General features: G+C 42.1%; 2 protein-coding genes across 7 annotated transcripts in view; both read left to right on the forward strand.

Annotated features, from left to right (window-relative positions):
* The window catches only part of LOC129430595 (inactive dipeptidyl peptidase 10), an 84,063-nt gene that overhangs the window by 24,034 nt on the left and 44,632 nt on the right, over positions 1-15,397 (forward strand). For 4 of the 6 annotated variants that reach the window (XM_055187949.2, XM_055187950.2, XM_055187951.2 and 1 more), the window contains 3 exons: positions 459-554; positions 4,436-4,530; positions 6,349-6,420. In XM_055187949.2, the coding sequence (XP_055043924.2) occupies positions 459-554; positions 4,436-4,530; positions 6,349-6,420 (263 nt within the window). Of the gene's footprint in view, positions 1-458; positions 555-4,435; positions 4,531-4,696; positions 4,873-6,348; positions 6,421-15,397 lie in introns of those variants that run through there. The other 2 variants (XM_055187952.2, XM_055187953.2) reach the window with 2 other exon arrangements.
* Positions 8,096-10,160, forward strand: LOC141369371 (uncharacterized). The gene is made up of 4 exons (XM_073875689.1): positions 8,096-8,761; positions 8,893-9,065; positions 9,301-9,568; positions 9,656-10,160. The coding sequence occupies exons 1-4, from the start codon at positions 8,503-8,505 to the stop codon at positions 9,892-9,894; spliced, it is 939 nt and encodes a 312-aa protein (XP_073731790.1). The 5' UTR covers positions 8,096-8,502; the 3' UTR covers positions 9,895-10,160.

Consider the following 15,397-nt stretch of genomic DNA (forward strand, 5'->3'; position numbering starts at 1 on the left):
GTTTCTGTGATGAGAATTATGTGATATGTAAATAAGAGGTTAATATAAGATGTGAACTTGAGCACCATGTGCACAAGGTATTTTTGCATCCGATTGAGAAAATACTACGATTCCCACGTTGGAATGATCGGATGACATATCGGACTACACCACCCTTTTCAATACGACCGAAATTTGCATCCGATCGACATCATTCGCATTGATTAAGGTGTTTACATTAAGGCTTTTCAATACGATTGAGCCATAAAACTGATTACAAATGGATTTGGTTGCATGTAAACGCATGGGTCAAAACAAAAACAATTATGGGTTAATTTAGCCCAACGGTTGGGTTTTATCCCTTCTTGACCCAACGCTGGGTTGAGAATAACCCAGCATTTTTAGAGTGTAAAAAGAAACACAAAATTTGTTCTCATAGGATGAGTTTGTCTCCCTTACTGTTTGATTTTGTATTGCAGATGAATCTCATCTCCTGCGTTTCTCTCATCTAACCATGGAGAACCTAGAAAATGAAGATTTTCAAGTTTATGATCCCTGTGCGACGTGGCTAAACGGTAAAACATTTGCATATTGTTCAAAAAAGGGACGATGAAGTGTATTATTTTTGCACCGCTAGACGGTGGCGGCCGATGAATTCTTTTCCGAGGGGCGCAAATTCAAAATATGTGTTTGGAGTGTCATGTGTGTGGCTCATCATGCCAAAATATGTGTTCGGTGCATCGTGATAGTTAGCTGTATCGATAGTGTATCGATAGTGTATCGATATTTCGATCTCTACTATCGATATTTTGAAAAGAAGTTAGCAGGAGTGAGAAAATGGCAGAAAATTAAAAAGTTCAGCTCTATTTTTTACATTTTTGCTAAAAAAAAGAAAAAGTATTGCAATGTATTGCAACACGCAACGCATTTTATTGTATCGTGATACGTATCATATTATGACCCATGTATGGTGATACGTATAGTATCGGGAGACCCTTGCCAATACCCAGCCCTACTTAAGAAACGACCTAGCTAACTTGTTCCTCCTCACACAGAGGGTTCTGAAATTTTCTCACATAGAAGAAAAAAACTAAAAAAAACATTTAATTAGTTTAATTAGTTTTTCCAGCAATATGGACCCAACGCTGCATGGCTTAACCCATTAATGTACTGTTTTCATGTAATTTTAGGTGAATCGGTCTCAAAATGCAATAAAATATAATTTTATACATTTTAATTATTATTATATTGGATGATTGGTTTTATTTCTTAAACATCTGGAGGAAATTAAAAAGAAAACATTACTGAAGAATATTCATGAGGCTGTTCTAAAACTATTTGATAGAGTATTAACACTTAATGACATTTTAATGACAAATTATATTTGTACCACTGTAGTTGAGGTCAAGAAAAATATTCATGATGCTTTTCTAAAACTATTTGACAGAGTATTAACACTTGATGACATTTTAATGACAAATTCAATTTGTACCACTGTAATGTCAAGTTGTCATAACAAGTTATGATGTGCTGGTTTATGTCAAGTTGTCATAACAAAGATATCTCAAACAATGTCATCTTTGTGTCACAAGCCAAGGGCGGGCCGCTAATGTTTAAGCCACGCCCCTTCTAAGCTTCCACCTCGAGGAGGTCCCCAAAACCAACCCAATGACCAGACAACAACGAGGAACAGGTAAGTATAAAAATATTCTTTATTTATTTAAATATTTAAAAAGTACTGGGGATTGGGAAAAAGGGAAATTAAAACTAAAGTCCGGCTCTGCCTTCCAGGGGGGCCACGAGCAAGTGAGTGACAGGGGGGTGGGGGTTGCGTCGGGGAACGGGCTCCCGCCTCTGGTTCCCTCTGCCCGTGGCGCGCTCCTCTTCCTTCCTGGAGGCAGAATAAATCAAAGTCAGTGTTTGTATGAGCTTGTTCCTATTCCGTGTACCTGTGGCTCGCTCGAGGCGGTTCACCGCCTATCTCGCACAGCTCCTCGCTGATCGACTCACTCTCCTTCCCTGCTCTCTCCTTCTCCCCAGATGATTGCTGGGACACCAGGACACAGTGACTCGGCTTCCAATGGTTTCGCTCACCTCGTCGCTGACTACAGCTTTGGGTAGGTATGGCTCTCTCCACAGTTCGTTATCTCGCCAGTCACGCGGTCTCTCTCTCTCCACAGATGACTGCTGGGACACAAGGGCACAGTGAATCGGTTTCCAATGGTTTCTCTCACCTCGTCGCTGACTACAGCTTTGGGTAGGTATGGTTCTCTCCACAGTTCGTTATCTCGACATTCATGCTGTCTCTCTCTCTCCACAGATGACTGCTGGGACACCAGGGCACAGTGAATCGGTTTCCAATGGTTTCTCTCACCTCGTCGCTGACTACAGCTTTGGGTAGGTATGGCTCTCTTCACAGTACGTTATCTCGACATCCACGCTGTCTCTCTCTCTTCACAGATCTTCACGACACACTCCTCTTTCCTGTCGATCAGGCAGTTTTAACAGGTTATATTTCACTGAACAGGGGGGCGGACTTACGGTGGCTGGCTATGCGGTGCGTCAACTGGACGGTGGTTTCCTAGGTGCCGGGGGCCAAAAACCCTCTCGGCGAGCTCGTTGGTCTATAGAGGGGCGAGAACCGTCACGCCGGCTCACCGGGTCGAGCGCTGCCCTTTCCTCGAGACCCGTTGGTCGATCGAAAACTGGACCGGGGCGCCCTTTCGTCGAGACCTCGGGCCGGCGGATCTCCTTCGCCTCAGGCTCTATGTTGATCAAAAAGACACAGGTAAGGGAACAATATCATGGATGATACTCACGCACCGTCAGTAACACAGTTCTTCACCGCCACTCCTAAGCTCAAGTCCGCCGAGCGTTTAGCCGGGAAAATACTTTGAGACACACTCCGTGATTTGAAGACTGAAACACACTCACAGCATAATTATGTACAGGTCTTACTCCAGGACCGTTCTTGCCTCTTCGCCGTCTCAAGAGCGAGTGACTGGAGGCGGGGATACGTCAGACAAGACAACAGCAATCCCACTGCAATACACAGCATTACACAGCACCACTTCAAGTGAAAATTTCTACATCAAAAACTCACCCACCACTCAGTGCACACATTAGACGCCCGTCTTCCTTGACTTTGCTCTGGACGAGAATGTAGCGATGGTGACACGGCCTAGTGTTGGTTTTCGTCGCTGGAGTTGGTTTCCTCACACAGACCCTTCGGCTCACCCACCACACTAGCTCAGGGGTAGGGCCTTCCACTCTCTTTCAGAAACACTCAGAGAAGCATACAGGTCACATATATATACAACACTCCCATAAGAAGGTTTCCGTTACTCACAACTGCTGTAATTTCTCCGTCTTAGATTGCCTTCACACTACAACAATTCCAGATACACAGACAGGGCGTTTTCCAGCCACCATCAACACTTTTCCGCAGACGTATACTCACAACGGTGCGTCTTGCCTTCGTTTCTTTCCTCCAAGACCAGCATTCGTTTAATCCTTTCACCTATAAAGTCTTCGGTATCTTCCTCAACGTAAGTCTATAATCCAGACGAGAGAGAGAGAGCAATACAACAATCCAGAATAGCGTACCCGGTGAGCCTAACTCAGCGCTCCATACACACCAACAACAGGGATACTAAGCACAACATGCACTCTTCGGGGTGCTCCTTTTAAAAGATCCACGGCTTTCCTTCCTTTCGCCTCCTGTGGCTCTGTCCTCTTTCCGCTCGCTTTAGCGATCCCCGGATCAACAGAGCCTTCGGGCTCTTCAGAAGGTGCGTGTCTTTGTGTTGCCTTTGGCAAAGGAGCTCCCCCGTGTCAGTCACCTCTCGTGTACATTGCTCTCGTGTCGATCGCTCCTCTCTCTGTGTTCCAACAGAGCTATTTTAAGTGCTTCACTGTCCCTCAGCCTCCAATCACATTTTGCTTCTCTAATTCGTTGCACCTGTGGTGAATTTGGCTCGTTCGTTGCCCTGGAAACCAGGAAGTAAACTGATGCATAAAAAAAAATGTCCGGGCGGAACCTCTTCTCTCCATTTTTGGTTCCGCCCGAAGTCACCCTGTGACATCTGCATTAAAAATGACATTACTAAACGAATGACACTTAATTACAGTTGTCATAAATGTGCATAAAATCTCCTTCATGTTCCTGACACATCTTATGAACACCCCTTCAAATTGTGTTATCCAAAATTCTGTTTAAGTGGTCTGACTTGGTTGAGGGGGGACTATTTGCATGACCAATGACATTCTGGGACATAATATTGACTGATTTAGGCCATGTCAAAGATTGAAATCAATGTGAAATAAATCAATGATTAGAAAATCAAACTTTAATGCTCTTTAGCCTGGATTTCACTGACAGGGTCACAACTATTTTATACTTGCATAATGCTAGAGCCTTAAAAGTACATGACTCAGTTAGATGTGTGTTTTTCAGAGAACGAGGTGTCGTTGTGCACACGTGAGGGTCACGTTTTGATCCACAATCTCAGCACCAACCTAACAACCACACTGCTAGACAACAGCACCCTGGTGAGCATGTGCCGACATCCCACATTCCCACGCATGCATTCACAGATTCAAAATAAAGACAGCAAAATATCTGCCTCATCCACCATGCCCTTGAACTCAGTAAACAGAATTCAAGCAACCATTTTTGCATTCATCTCAAACGTCTCTTTACCACTCTGACCACCAGCGTAAAGCAGCACTCAACAGACTGACAAGCCCCCCCTCCCCGAGGCATCCGAGCAGGACAAGACATACAACTCCATTAGCCCCTATTCATAGGAGCCCGACAAATGGGTCAATCCATCGAGAGGGAACTGTGAGGGGAGAAAGAGACTTTTCAGTGGCTGCTAGAATTTAAAAGATGTGAGCCGAGAATTAAAGCAAACAGTGTTCTGAGGTTAAAGCTGGGTCTTTTTTGCCCTTTTTTTAGTTGCTTAAAACTTCAAAAAAAACTCTTTAAGCAAGGCCCTTTGAACGTTGCAGACGTGTGACACAGAGAGACATATATGGGTCATCCGCTTGGGAGATTGTTGTCAAGATGCTACAGAGGTCTCCTCTAAGATCTATCTCACACTGCCTTAACAACAGACAATGACTATTACCCATAATGCACTGCATTCATTGCGTACAGATGATGGACTCAGGGTGCGTTCTGTTCAGAAGTGGTCAATCATTATGTCATGTTCCCTATGCCTTACTATCCAAGTAAGAACTTCAGAGGGTTAAACATCCACGGGTTCTGGAAATCCTTAAAAGTTTGTAAATCTGGGGAAAAAATCAAGGCCTTTGGAAGTTTTTGAAAATGTACATACATAGATACAGGTCATTGAAAGTGCTTGAATCTATTTTATGCAAGAAGTTTTCTGGAAAAAATCCATATTATTCCCTGTGTAGTGTAGGATAATATCATAATTTTTTTTGACTTTTTAAGCACACGTGCTAAACTGTTCACTTAAATGCTTATATCTTCTGTATGCGATTGTTGATTCATACCAAAATGTTTTTTTGCATAGTTGTGTTTAACACATGAAAACGTCTCGGGTTACGTATGTAACTGTTGTTCCCTTAGAAGGGACGAGACACTGCGTCTCCCTTGCCATACTTCATGCGTCCCTGTAACACCGTCTTTGACAATATTTCAGATAGCGATATACTTCCTGGCTTCCGCGTCACCCTGTCTTTGTCGTTAAGCCTCACCATTGGTTGAATTTGATATACACATTCAGACGCACTTACCCCTGGAGGCATCTCCAAAGTGTCACCTCAGTGACGCAGCGCGAGTTCCCTCGAAAGATAACTGTAATAATGTATCTTAAAAGGTAACACTATATAACCTTGCTCTCACTTGAAATGTGCCCCCACATTTAGTCCTTGAATTTGAGGGTATTGGACCTATAAAGTTTTTGAAAGGTCCTTGAATTTGAAGTTAACTAAGGTGTGGGAACCCTGAACATCCATTAACATCCAAGTGTATCGTTGTAAAGGAGATTTTGTTTTTCTTGCAAATCCAAACTTCACTCTAAGAAGTAAAGGTGCTACATAATGTCATAGAAAAACCATTTTTGGCTGTATGGTTCTATATAAAAAACCTTAAATATCCGAAGAACTTTTCTGTTTACAAATAGTCGAAAATGTTTCTTAGACTATAAAAAGGCAAGAAATAAATGTTTTTTTTAAGATCCTTTGACTGAATGTTTCTTTGGGGAACCATAAATGGTTCTTCTATGGCTTTGCTGCATGTGAATAACCTTTTGGTGCACCTTTGGTAATGTTTTGAACCTAAAATATTCCTGTATGATCAAATCTCATGCGTGTTTTTTAATGTTGGTTCTCACGTAGGATCTGAAGTCCATGAAGTTCCAGGTTTCTGCTGACAAGAGGTTCATCCTAATGGCCTATAATATCCGCCATGTGAGTAATAGAAACACACTTACACACACACACACACACACACACACACACACACACACACACACACACACTCACTCACTCTCTTCATTACATGTCTGGAAGGGAATTGTTGTAGATATTATGGGCAATTAAAACACACACACATTTATTTTTATATCATATTGAGGACCTCACACAGGCTTTTGTCGATTATTACTCTAATTAGGTTAATAAGTGGGGCTTGCTATGGTTAGTTATCTTAGTAGGTTACAGACAGGAATGATATATCATACTGTGGGACTTGTTAAGGGTGTGGTGGGCTGTTTTGAAAGCAATCAAATTGACACATTTGACCTGATGGGCTATAAAACAAGTAAAAATATCTATGTATTACCATAGAAAGAGGCACCCGGTTTTATTTGCCTTACAAAAGTCTTTTTGCATAGTTTTCAGTCGGATGTTGTTTGTATTTAACCCTTACAATTAGCCAAATCTGTGTACACAGAGTTTAGCTCTGTATTGATGGCCCAATATTTGGAGGTTGAACAACATGAGGGTTACAATCTTTTAATGACCTGACCATATACTGTACCACAGCCCTGAAGCCAGCAGGAGAGACTGTGTACACTGTTTGTAATTTCTGCAGTGTGAAAGCTACTTCTCCCAAAAGCAACGTGAATGGAATAAGACATTCAAATGCAGAGAAGACAGGGTGAGAGGAGAGAGGGGTGGAAAGGAGGGAGGTGGAAATTAGAGAAGAGAGGAGGAGTGGAAATGAAAGAAGAGAGGAGGAGTGTAAAGGAGAGAAGAGAGGAGGAGAAGAAAGAGAAGGAGTGTAAAGGAGAAAAGAAAGGAAGGTAGCAGAGGAGTGTAAAAGAGAGAATAAGGGAGGAGAAGAGAGGAGGAGTGGGGTTTCGGAGAGAAGAGCGATTAGGAGTGGAAAGGAGAGAGCAGGATAGGAGAGAAGAGAGGAAGAGAGAGGAGGAGTGGAAAGGAGAAGAGGAGAAAAAAGAAAAGGAGCGGAATGGAGAGAGGAGGAAGGGAAAGAAAATAGGGGGAAGGAGAGAACATGTGAAAGAAGGAAATGAGAGATGAGAGTAGAAAAGAAGAAGAGACAGAAGAAGAGGAGAGAAGAGAAAAGTAGATAGGAATGGTAATGGGAGAAGATAGAGAAGAGGAGAAAGGAGAGATGAGAGGAGGAGCAGAGAGAGGGGAGAAAAAACAAGAGGAGAAAGGAGCAAAGATAAAGAGAAAAGAGGGAACAGGAGTGGAAAAAGAGAAGAAAGGAAGAGAGAAAAGGAGTATGAAGGAGAGAGGAGGAGTGGAATAGGGAGAGTAGGAAAGGAAGGGGAGGAGAGAAGATGAGAAAGAAGGAAGGAGAAGAAGGGAGATGAAGAAAATTGAGAGGAGGAGAGGAAAAAGGAGGAAAGGAGAGGGGAGAGAAGAGGAGAAAGGAGAGGAGACAGGAGGAGCGAAGAGAGAGGAGGTGAAAGAGAAAGGAGGAGTGGAATGGAGGAGGGCAGAGGAGGACAGGAAGGAAGAGAGGGGGAGGAGTGAAGATGAGAAAGGAGGAAAGCAGAGGAAAATGAAGAGAAATGAAATGAGGATATAAGAGAAAAGAGAAGGAGAGAGGAGTGGAAAGGAGATGAGAGAAGAAAGGGGGCGGGAAGAGGAGAATAAAGGAAAGATGGGAGGAGGAGAGGATAGAGGAGGAGAGAAGAGGAGAGGAGAAAGGAGGAAAGATGAAAAGAGATGGGAGGAGGTGAGGAGAGAGGGGGAGAAAAGAGGAGAGGAGAAAGAAGGGAAGATGAACAGAGAAGAGGAAAAAGGAGGAAAGATAAAGAGAAATGAGAGGAGGAGAGAGTGGGAGAAAAGAGAAGAAGGGAAAGAGGAAAAATGAAGAGACATGGATGGAAGAGTGGAGGAAAGGAAGCAAGAGAGGGGGAGAGAAGAGAAGAAATGAGGAAAGATGAAGAGAGATGGGAGGAGGAGAGGAGAGAGGGGGGAGAAGAGGAGAGGAGAAAGGAGGAAAGATGAAGAGAGATGGGAGGAGGAGAGAGCGGAAGAGAAGAGGAGAGGAAAAATGAGGAAAGATGAATAGAGATGGGAGGAGGAGAGGAGAGAGGGAGAGAGAAGAGGAGAAGAGAAAGGAGGAAAGATGAAGAGAGATGGGAGGAGGAGAGGAGAGAGGGGAAGAGGAGAGGAAAAAGGAGGAAAGATGAAGAGAGTTGGGAGGAGGAGAAGAGGAAGGGAGAGAAGAGAAGAGGAAAAAGGAGGAAAATGAAGAGAGATGGGAGGAGGAGAGAAGAGAGGGGGATAGAAGAGGAAGAGGAGAGGAAAAAGGAGGAAAGATTAAGAGAGATTGGAGGAGGAGAGGAGAGGAGAGAAGAGAAGAGGAGAGGAAAAAGGAGGAAAGATGAAGAGAGATGGGAGGAGGAGAGAAGAGAGGGGGAAAGAAGAGGAGAGAAAAAAGGAGGAAATATGAAGAGAGATGGGAGGAGGTGAGAAGAGAGGGGGAGAGAAGAGGAGAGGAAAAGGAGGAAAGATTAAGAGAGATTGGAGGAGGAGAGGAGAAAGGGGAAGAAAAGAGGAGAGGAGAAAGGAGGAAAGATGAAGAGAGATGGGAAGAGGAGAGAAGAGAGGGGGAGAGAAGAGCAGAGGAAAGATGAAGAGAGATGGGAGGAGGAGAAGAAAGAGTGGGAGAAAAGAGAAGAGGAGAAAGGAGGAAAGATTAAGAGAGATAAGAGGAGAGGAGAAAGGAGGAAAGATGAAGAGAGAAGAGGAAAAAGAAGGAAAGATGAAGTGAGATAAGAGGAGGAGAGGAAAAAGGAGGAAAGATGAAGAGAGATGGGAGGAGGAGAGGGGGAGAGAAGAGGAGAGGAGAAAGGATAAAAGATAAAGAGAGAAGAGGAAAAAGGAGGAAAGATGAAGAGAGATGAGAGGAGGAAAGAAAGCAAGAGGCGGGAGAGAAGAGAAGAAAGGAGAAAAGATGAAGAGAGATGGAAGGAGGAGATCAGAGATAAGGAGAGAAGAGGAGAAAGGAGGAAAGATGAAGAGAGATGGGAGGAGGAGAGAAGGGCAAGAGAAGAGGAGAATAGAGGACAGATGAAGAGAGATGGGAGGAGGAGAGGAGAGAGTGGAAGAGAAGAGGAGAGGAAAAAGGAGGAAAGATGAAGAGAGTTGGGAGGAGGAGAGGAGGAGGGGAGAGAAGAGGACAGGAAAAAGGAGGAAAGATGAAGAGAGTTGGGAGGAGGAGAGGAGAGAGGGGAAGAGAAGAGAAGAGGAGAAAGGAGGAAAGATGACGAGAGATGGGAGGAGGATAGTAGAGAGGGGGGAGAAGAGGATTGGAGAACGGAGGAGATGAATGGAAGAGATGAGGAAATGAAGCAAGAGATGGGGAGAGAAGAGAAAATGGGAAAGATGAAGAGAGATGAGGAGATGAGAGAGGAGGAAAGTAGGAAGAGAAGAGAGGAGTGGTGCTGTTTTCTGGACTGAATTGAAAATCACACTACAGGACATTGTGATTACATCAGGGTTCAGTAACTGGCTGAAAATAAACAACTTGTATTCTATTTGTCTGACTTGCACACAACAATCTGTGGTTCTCATCCCCCTGCAGACCCTCCACTTGAGAAAACAATCATCTCTGCAGTGTTGTGTTCGCTCCTGTCGAAGGAAAATACTAAAGCAAGCTGTAAACATGAGTGATGGAGAAGCAAAAAGGAAAGCAATGAAAATAAATGAAAACACTGAATTATTACAAGCCGTACTATTACAATCTCACCTTTGACGTTTCTTGTGAATATTTTAATTCTCCACTTAAAGTCGCCATGAAACAGAAGTAGCGATTGCCTTATTTTCCTCGTGGTGACGTATATCCGAATGAAATGGCTTTTGAGATTAAATGAGGCAGGGCTGGATTTGAATTTGTCCATCGAGATCTGATTGGATCGTTTGAAGTTGGGTCGTGCTGCTAATTGCTAATCGCTGCGATCTTTTCCCGGACCCCACCCACCTGCATACTTATGACCGGAAGTGAAGAGAGATCGTTTTGAGGAGGAGATTTGCATTTTTGATTAAAGATTATGAGCACACACAAATTTTTTAAAAATAATGAAGCTCACAGATAAGTCATTTGTTAATAATACCACAATATTAAAAAATATATGTATATAGTTTTTCATTTAAATTTCATTGCGACTTTAAAATTTAGATGCTTGTTGAATTCGTAATCAGGTGAATTTCACAAAAGCATGCTTTGGTTACATTTAGCCAAAATAAAATCAAAAAAATTATAAAATGTAGCATTATGATTGTAACAGTTAAGGATATTATAATTTTTGTCCGTCCGCGCAGCTTTCAAAGTTAGAGGAATAGTCTACTCATTTTCAATATTAAAATATGTTATTACCTTAACTAAGAATTGTTGATACATCCCTCTATCATCTGTGTGCGTGCACGTAAGCGCTGGAGCATTCATTCAATGGTACCAATCAGAGATAAAGTTAGAAGTGACCAAACACATCAACGTTTTTCCTATTTAAGACGAGTAGTTATACGAGCAAGTTTGGTGGTACAAAATAAAACGTAGCGCTTTTCTAAGCGGATTTAAAAGAGGAACTATATTTTATGGCGTAATAGCACTTTTGGGAGTACTTCGACTCGCCTGAAAAGTCCGCTCCCCTTCTCACTCTCATAATGGGAGAGGGAGGGTGTTACTGCGCCGAGTCGAAGTACTCCCAAAAGTGCTTTTACGCCATAAAATATAGTTCCTCTTTTAAATCCGCTTAGAAAAGCACTACGTTTTATTTTGTACCACCAAACTTGCTCGTATAACTACTCGTCTTAAATAGGAAAAACGTTGATGTGTTTGGTCACTTCTAACTTTATCTCTGATTGGTACCATTGAATGAATGGGGCTAAGCTAAATGCTATCGAAGCCTCGCAGCGCGCTCCAGCGCTTACGTGCACACACACAGATGATAGAGGGATGTATCAACAATTCTTAGTTAAGGTAATAACATATTTTAATATTGAAAATGAGTAGACTATTCCTTTAAACGCGGCTACGCAAGGATGGCCATGTTGGTAGTTGTGTCATATTTTTGCTTTTTGCTAATCCCTGTGATCTTTTCCCGGCCCCGCCCTTCCACCATTTTTTGTGACTGGAAAGTAAAGAGAGATAATTTTAGGACGGGGGAGATTTGCGTTTGTGATTAAAGATTATGAGGACCGTTACATTTTTTTTTTAATAATGAAGCTCAAAGATAAGCCATTTATAAAAAAATACCACAATAGTCCAATAAAGTTTTTAATTTCATTTTCATTGTGACTTTAATGCAAAATTAACCCAATCCTGCATTCCCATAAGCTCACACAAGGTAAATACCACCAATATGTGTAGTCACACCTCCAGGGAATGATGGGATTTCTCTGTTAGTTCTCCACCTACTTTACACAATCTCTACCTCTTTATCTCTCACTCTCTCTTTCCTCCATCTCTGGAGATGATGTGCTGACTGAGGCAGTTTGCAGCTCAAGCGAATGAGCATTACACAGAGATAGAGGTGGGGGGGAGTTGGTGGGTGATGGTGACTGAAGAAGCCGAAAATAAAAACGATGTGATCTGCGGTTGCCCTTAGATCACCCCATCCAATCGAAATCAATCGTGGGGACAGTGTGTGAATGTGTGTGTGGAGAGATTAGAAGAGCAACTGGAAAAGAGTAAGAGAGGCAAATCGAAAAGAAAAAAGGAGGATACTGCTGAGATATTTAAAAAAAAGCTAAAGGGAAATAAGGGAGTTTTGAAAAGAATAGGGGTGCAAGCATAATATATAAGCAGAATATATATGCTGAGATAGTGGGATGGAGAAAGCCAAATAGAATGGCGTGAAAAATAGCCAGAGCTGACTCAGAAGTTACTGAAAGAGATTTAAAAATAAGATATAGTGGTTTAAAATTTTAATTAAATTCTGTCATCTAATTCACTGCTATGTTGTTTAAAACCTGTATGGCTTTCTTCTGTGAAACACAAAAGAAAGAAATCACAGAAATCCTGGTTGTGGAGTTGCACGGCACAAGCTTTCAAGCTTTAAAAGCCATTCGTCTTTAAAAGTATAAAAAATAAATCATCTTTACCACTTCAAGGCTGTATGTGTGCCATATTTCTGAGGAGCATACTGAAAGTTGACATTAAAAATCTTGACATAAGCCTCTAGCTCTGCAGTATTTGCACACAAATCTGCCTAATCAGGAGATCAAAGTGAGTAAATAATGACTGAATTTGAATTTGTGGCGAACCTGTAAATGTGCAGTCAGGGAGTTTTAGCGGCCTCTAGTGGTGAGATTGTGAATTGCAAATACTGGCTCCCTACGAAGGCACCCATCCTTTTCGAAACGCATAGTAAAACTATGGTAACCCCACAGGTCAAACACATCATCGTCTAAGACAACATAGTGACAAAATACGCTCTGTATAACATTTGTCCATTTAAGGCTTCTGTTGATAGAAACATGGCGGCGGCTAGAAGGGATTCAGCTACGGCCAAAATCTGATCATGAGCGCTGTTTTTTCTTATACTACGCCCAAATCTACCCCTAAACCTAACATTTTACGGGATTTATGCACCGTTCCCATTATAACGTGTAACTATACTGTATAAGCCTGTACACCACTGGACGATAACAATAACTTTATGCTAATTTGCTCGTGAGGCGCAGTACTCAAATCATTTACCCTCAAAAACATTAACTAATATTGCATATTTCCTTTAATAAAAATGCTTGGAATTGTTCACATGTCATTAAATGTATTAATATGGTCATCTTGTTGCATTTTCACAGCGGGTAACCAGCAGATGTCCTCAAACACCGAGTTTGCATAACTCTAAAGTGAATGTAGTAGTTTGTGTAATCTGTACGTTCACACCGCCGCCTGCGAGAGCATAAAAAAAGCCCTGGCCGCCCTACCAACAACCCTATAGAAAAAGTGTAGTGGAGGCTCTGACGCGCGAATGCATTCTTTGGACTCTCTCAAATGGAGGTTTCCGCCTTTCGATTGGTTGCTGCCGAACGTTTCCGCCTTCCGTATGGTTGCCGCTGAACCACGTCATAGCTCATTACCATAAAGTTGAGCTGATTTCAACTCTCCTCGACGCTCACACCGTCCATGCCATGCCATGCCGCTGCTCGCCACCGGCTTTCATTAAAAATTAATGACTTCCGGCCACTTTGACGCTCTCGCCGGTGGCGGTGTGAACGCACAGTTATCTTTTGGCATAGTCAATGTACTGTAGTAGAATAAAATGCATAGTCAATTTCACAGCAATTTTTGTGGTAACTGTGGTATAAGCAGAATGATCGACTCCGGTCCTTTGAATTTTTTGAAAGTGATGCATATTTGCGGTATTACCACCTTGGATGTGCATTGTTTTCTTATAATTCAATGGCCCGTCGTCAATTATTCCAAAACGATTTTTAAAACTATATTTTTTATAGTTATCGTTATAATGTGAACGGCCCTTTAGGCCGTAGCTGTATCCTATCAAGCCAGAACTGCTGTTTTTCGTTTTAATCGCCCAAACCTAACCCTAATGCAGGGTTCACACCAGACACGGTAGAGGCGGCAAGCGCAAGGGATTTAGATGTTAAGTCAAGGCAAAGACGCGAATTGGCATCCTGCGGCGCAGTACGGGCGGAAGGCGCGCCGAGAATTGAGCGTTGCTGTGGGAAATGCGCGAGTTGAAAAATCAAAACTTTGATAAATTTTCGCGCCGCCTTAACCAATTAGGACCTTGCTGTAGTAGTGATGTGATTACAGGAAGTAAGCGGAGTCTCAGCAGAGTTGCAGAAGCCCCTCCCATGACGTGAATTTCCGAGTGAATGTCACGAATGACTAGAATTTCACGCGCGGCTGTGAAGCGTAAATGAAGTGAGTAAACTCAAATGTTCAAACGTCCAACTATGCGCGAATTGCACCATAAACCCAACATCTTCCGAGATTTAGCTGTAGCTGTGTCCCCTCTAGCCAAAATCATGTAAGGGGTGTATGTAAATAAAAACGTCTCATTCTAAGGTAATAAAAACATATCTGTTTATTATGTAAGGTCTTTACACACTACTGAAAACATAGTTATGTATTTCTGTCAAAAAAATCTTCCTAAATTTTACACATTGCACCTTTAAAGGCACAAAGCTGAATAAAGGAAGTCAAAGATAAAAAGTACAAAATCTTCAGAAAAGATGAGAAATTAGATATTTTCTGTAACGGCGCAGAGCAATAGAGATGTCAAAAAACTTGAATCAAGTGATTTTAGTCAGAATCGACACAATAGTAATAGATTGAGTCGGGAATGAAAACCAGGTCAAATCTCAAATCTGTGCACTTTTGGCAGTGATTTGACAATTGTGTGGGCTCCAGCTTTACTCTCAGTATAATTGAGCAAATTGAGAAAATTACCATAACAATATCGCAGTGTTACAGAATCCCACGTAAGCAATATTTCTTCCTCTGTATAGATATTAATTTGAATCCTTACAAAGAACAGAGGATTTATGACTTACACAATATAATTCACCTGTTTCCCACAAGAATAAGGGAAAATTCAGTAATACATATATTTTCATCATTTTTGGCTTTTCTGTATACCTCTACTCTCTTCACTTATACTGTATGCATTTACAGTACTGTAAATCTACAATGCAATAACTTCTGTTAGACACCCTGCTGTTCTGTTTTTAGGTGTAGGGCACGATAATTCAATCTTTTTAAGCTTTTGGGAAACGGGTCTCACTTGAGTTTGTATTTTGTACTGATACTGTAGAGAAAGTAGCGATCAAAAGGTCTTTTTACTATGCTAAGAGAATATAACTTCATATACCCAAATGCATTGTTATATACTGTCACCATGTATTGAAAAAACGCTCAGTTGCCCTTAGAGTCCAAGCAGGACACTTGAATTGATTTAAGTCATCTCCTAGGTGGCAGTCCAATCCAGTG

This window comes from Misgurnus anguillicaudatus, chromosome 13 (assembly GCF_027580225.2).
Source record: "Misgurnus anguillicaudatus chromosome 13, ASM2758022v2, whole genome shotgun sequence".
NCBI lineage: Eukaryota > Metazoa > Chordata > Actinopteri > Cypriniformes > Cobitidae > Misgurnus > Misgurnus anguillicaudatus.

Coding starts and splice junctions, on each gene's coding strand:
- LOC141369371 (XM_073875689.1), top strand. CDS start 8,503: ATGGGAGGAGGAGAGGAGAGAGGGAGAGAGAAGAGGAGAAGAGAAAGG. Junction 8,762..8,892: donor GGAGGAAAGATTAAGAGAGA/TTGGAGGAGGAG, acceptor ATGAAGAGAGAT/GGGAGGAGGTGAGAAGAGAG. Junction 9,569..9,655: donor GGAGAGGAAAAAGGAGGAAA/GATGAAGAGAGT, acceptor TGGGAGGAGGAG/AGGAGAGAGGGGAAGAGAAG.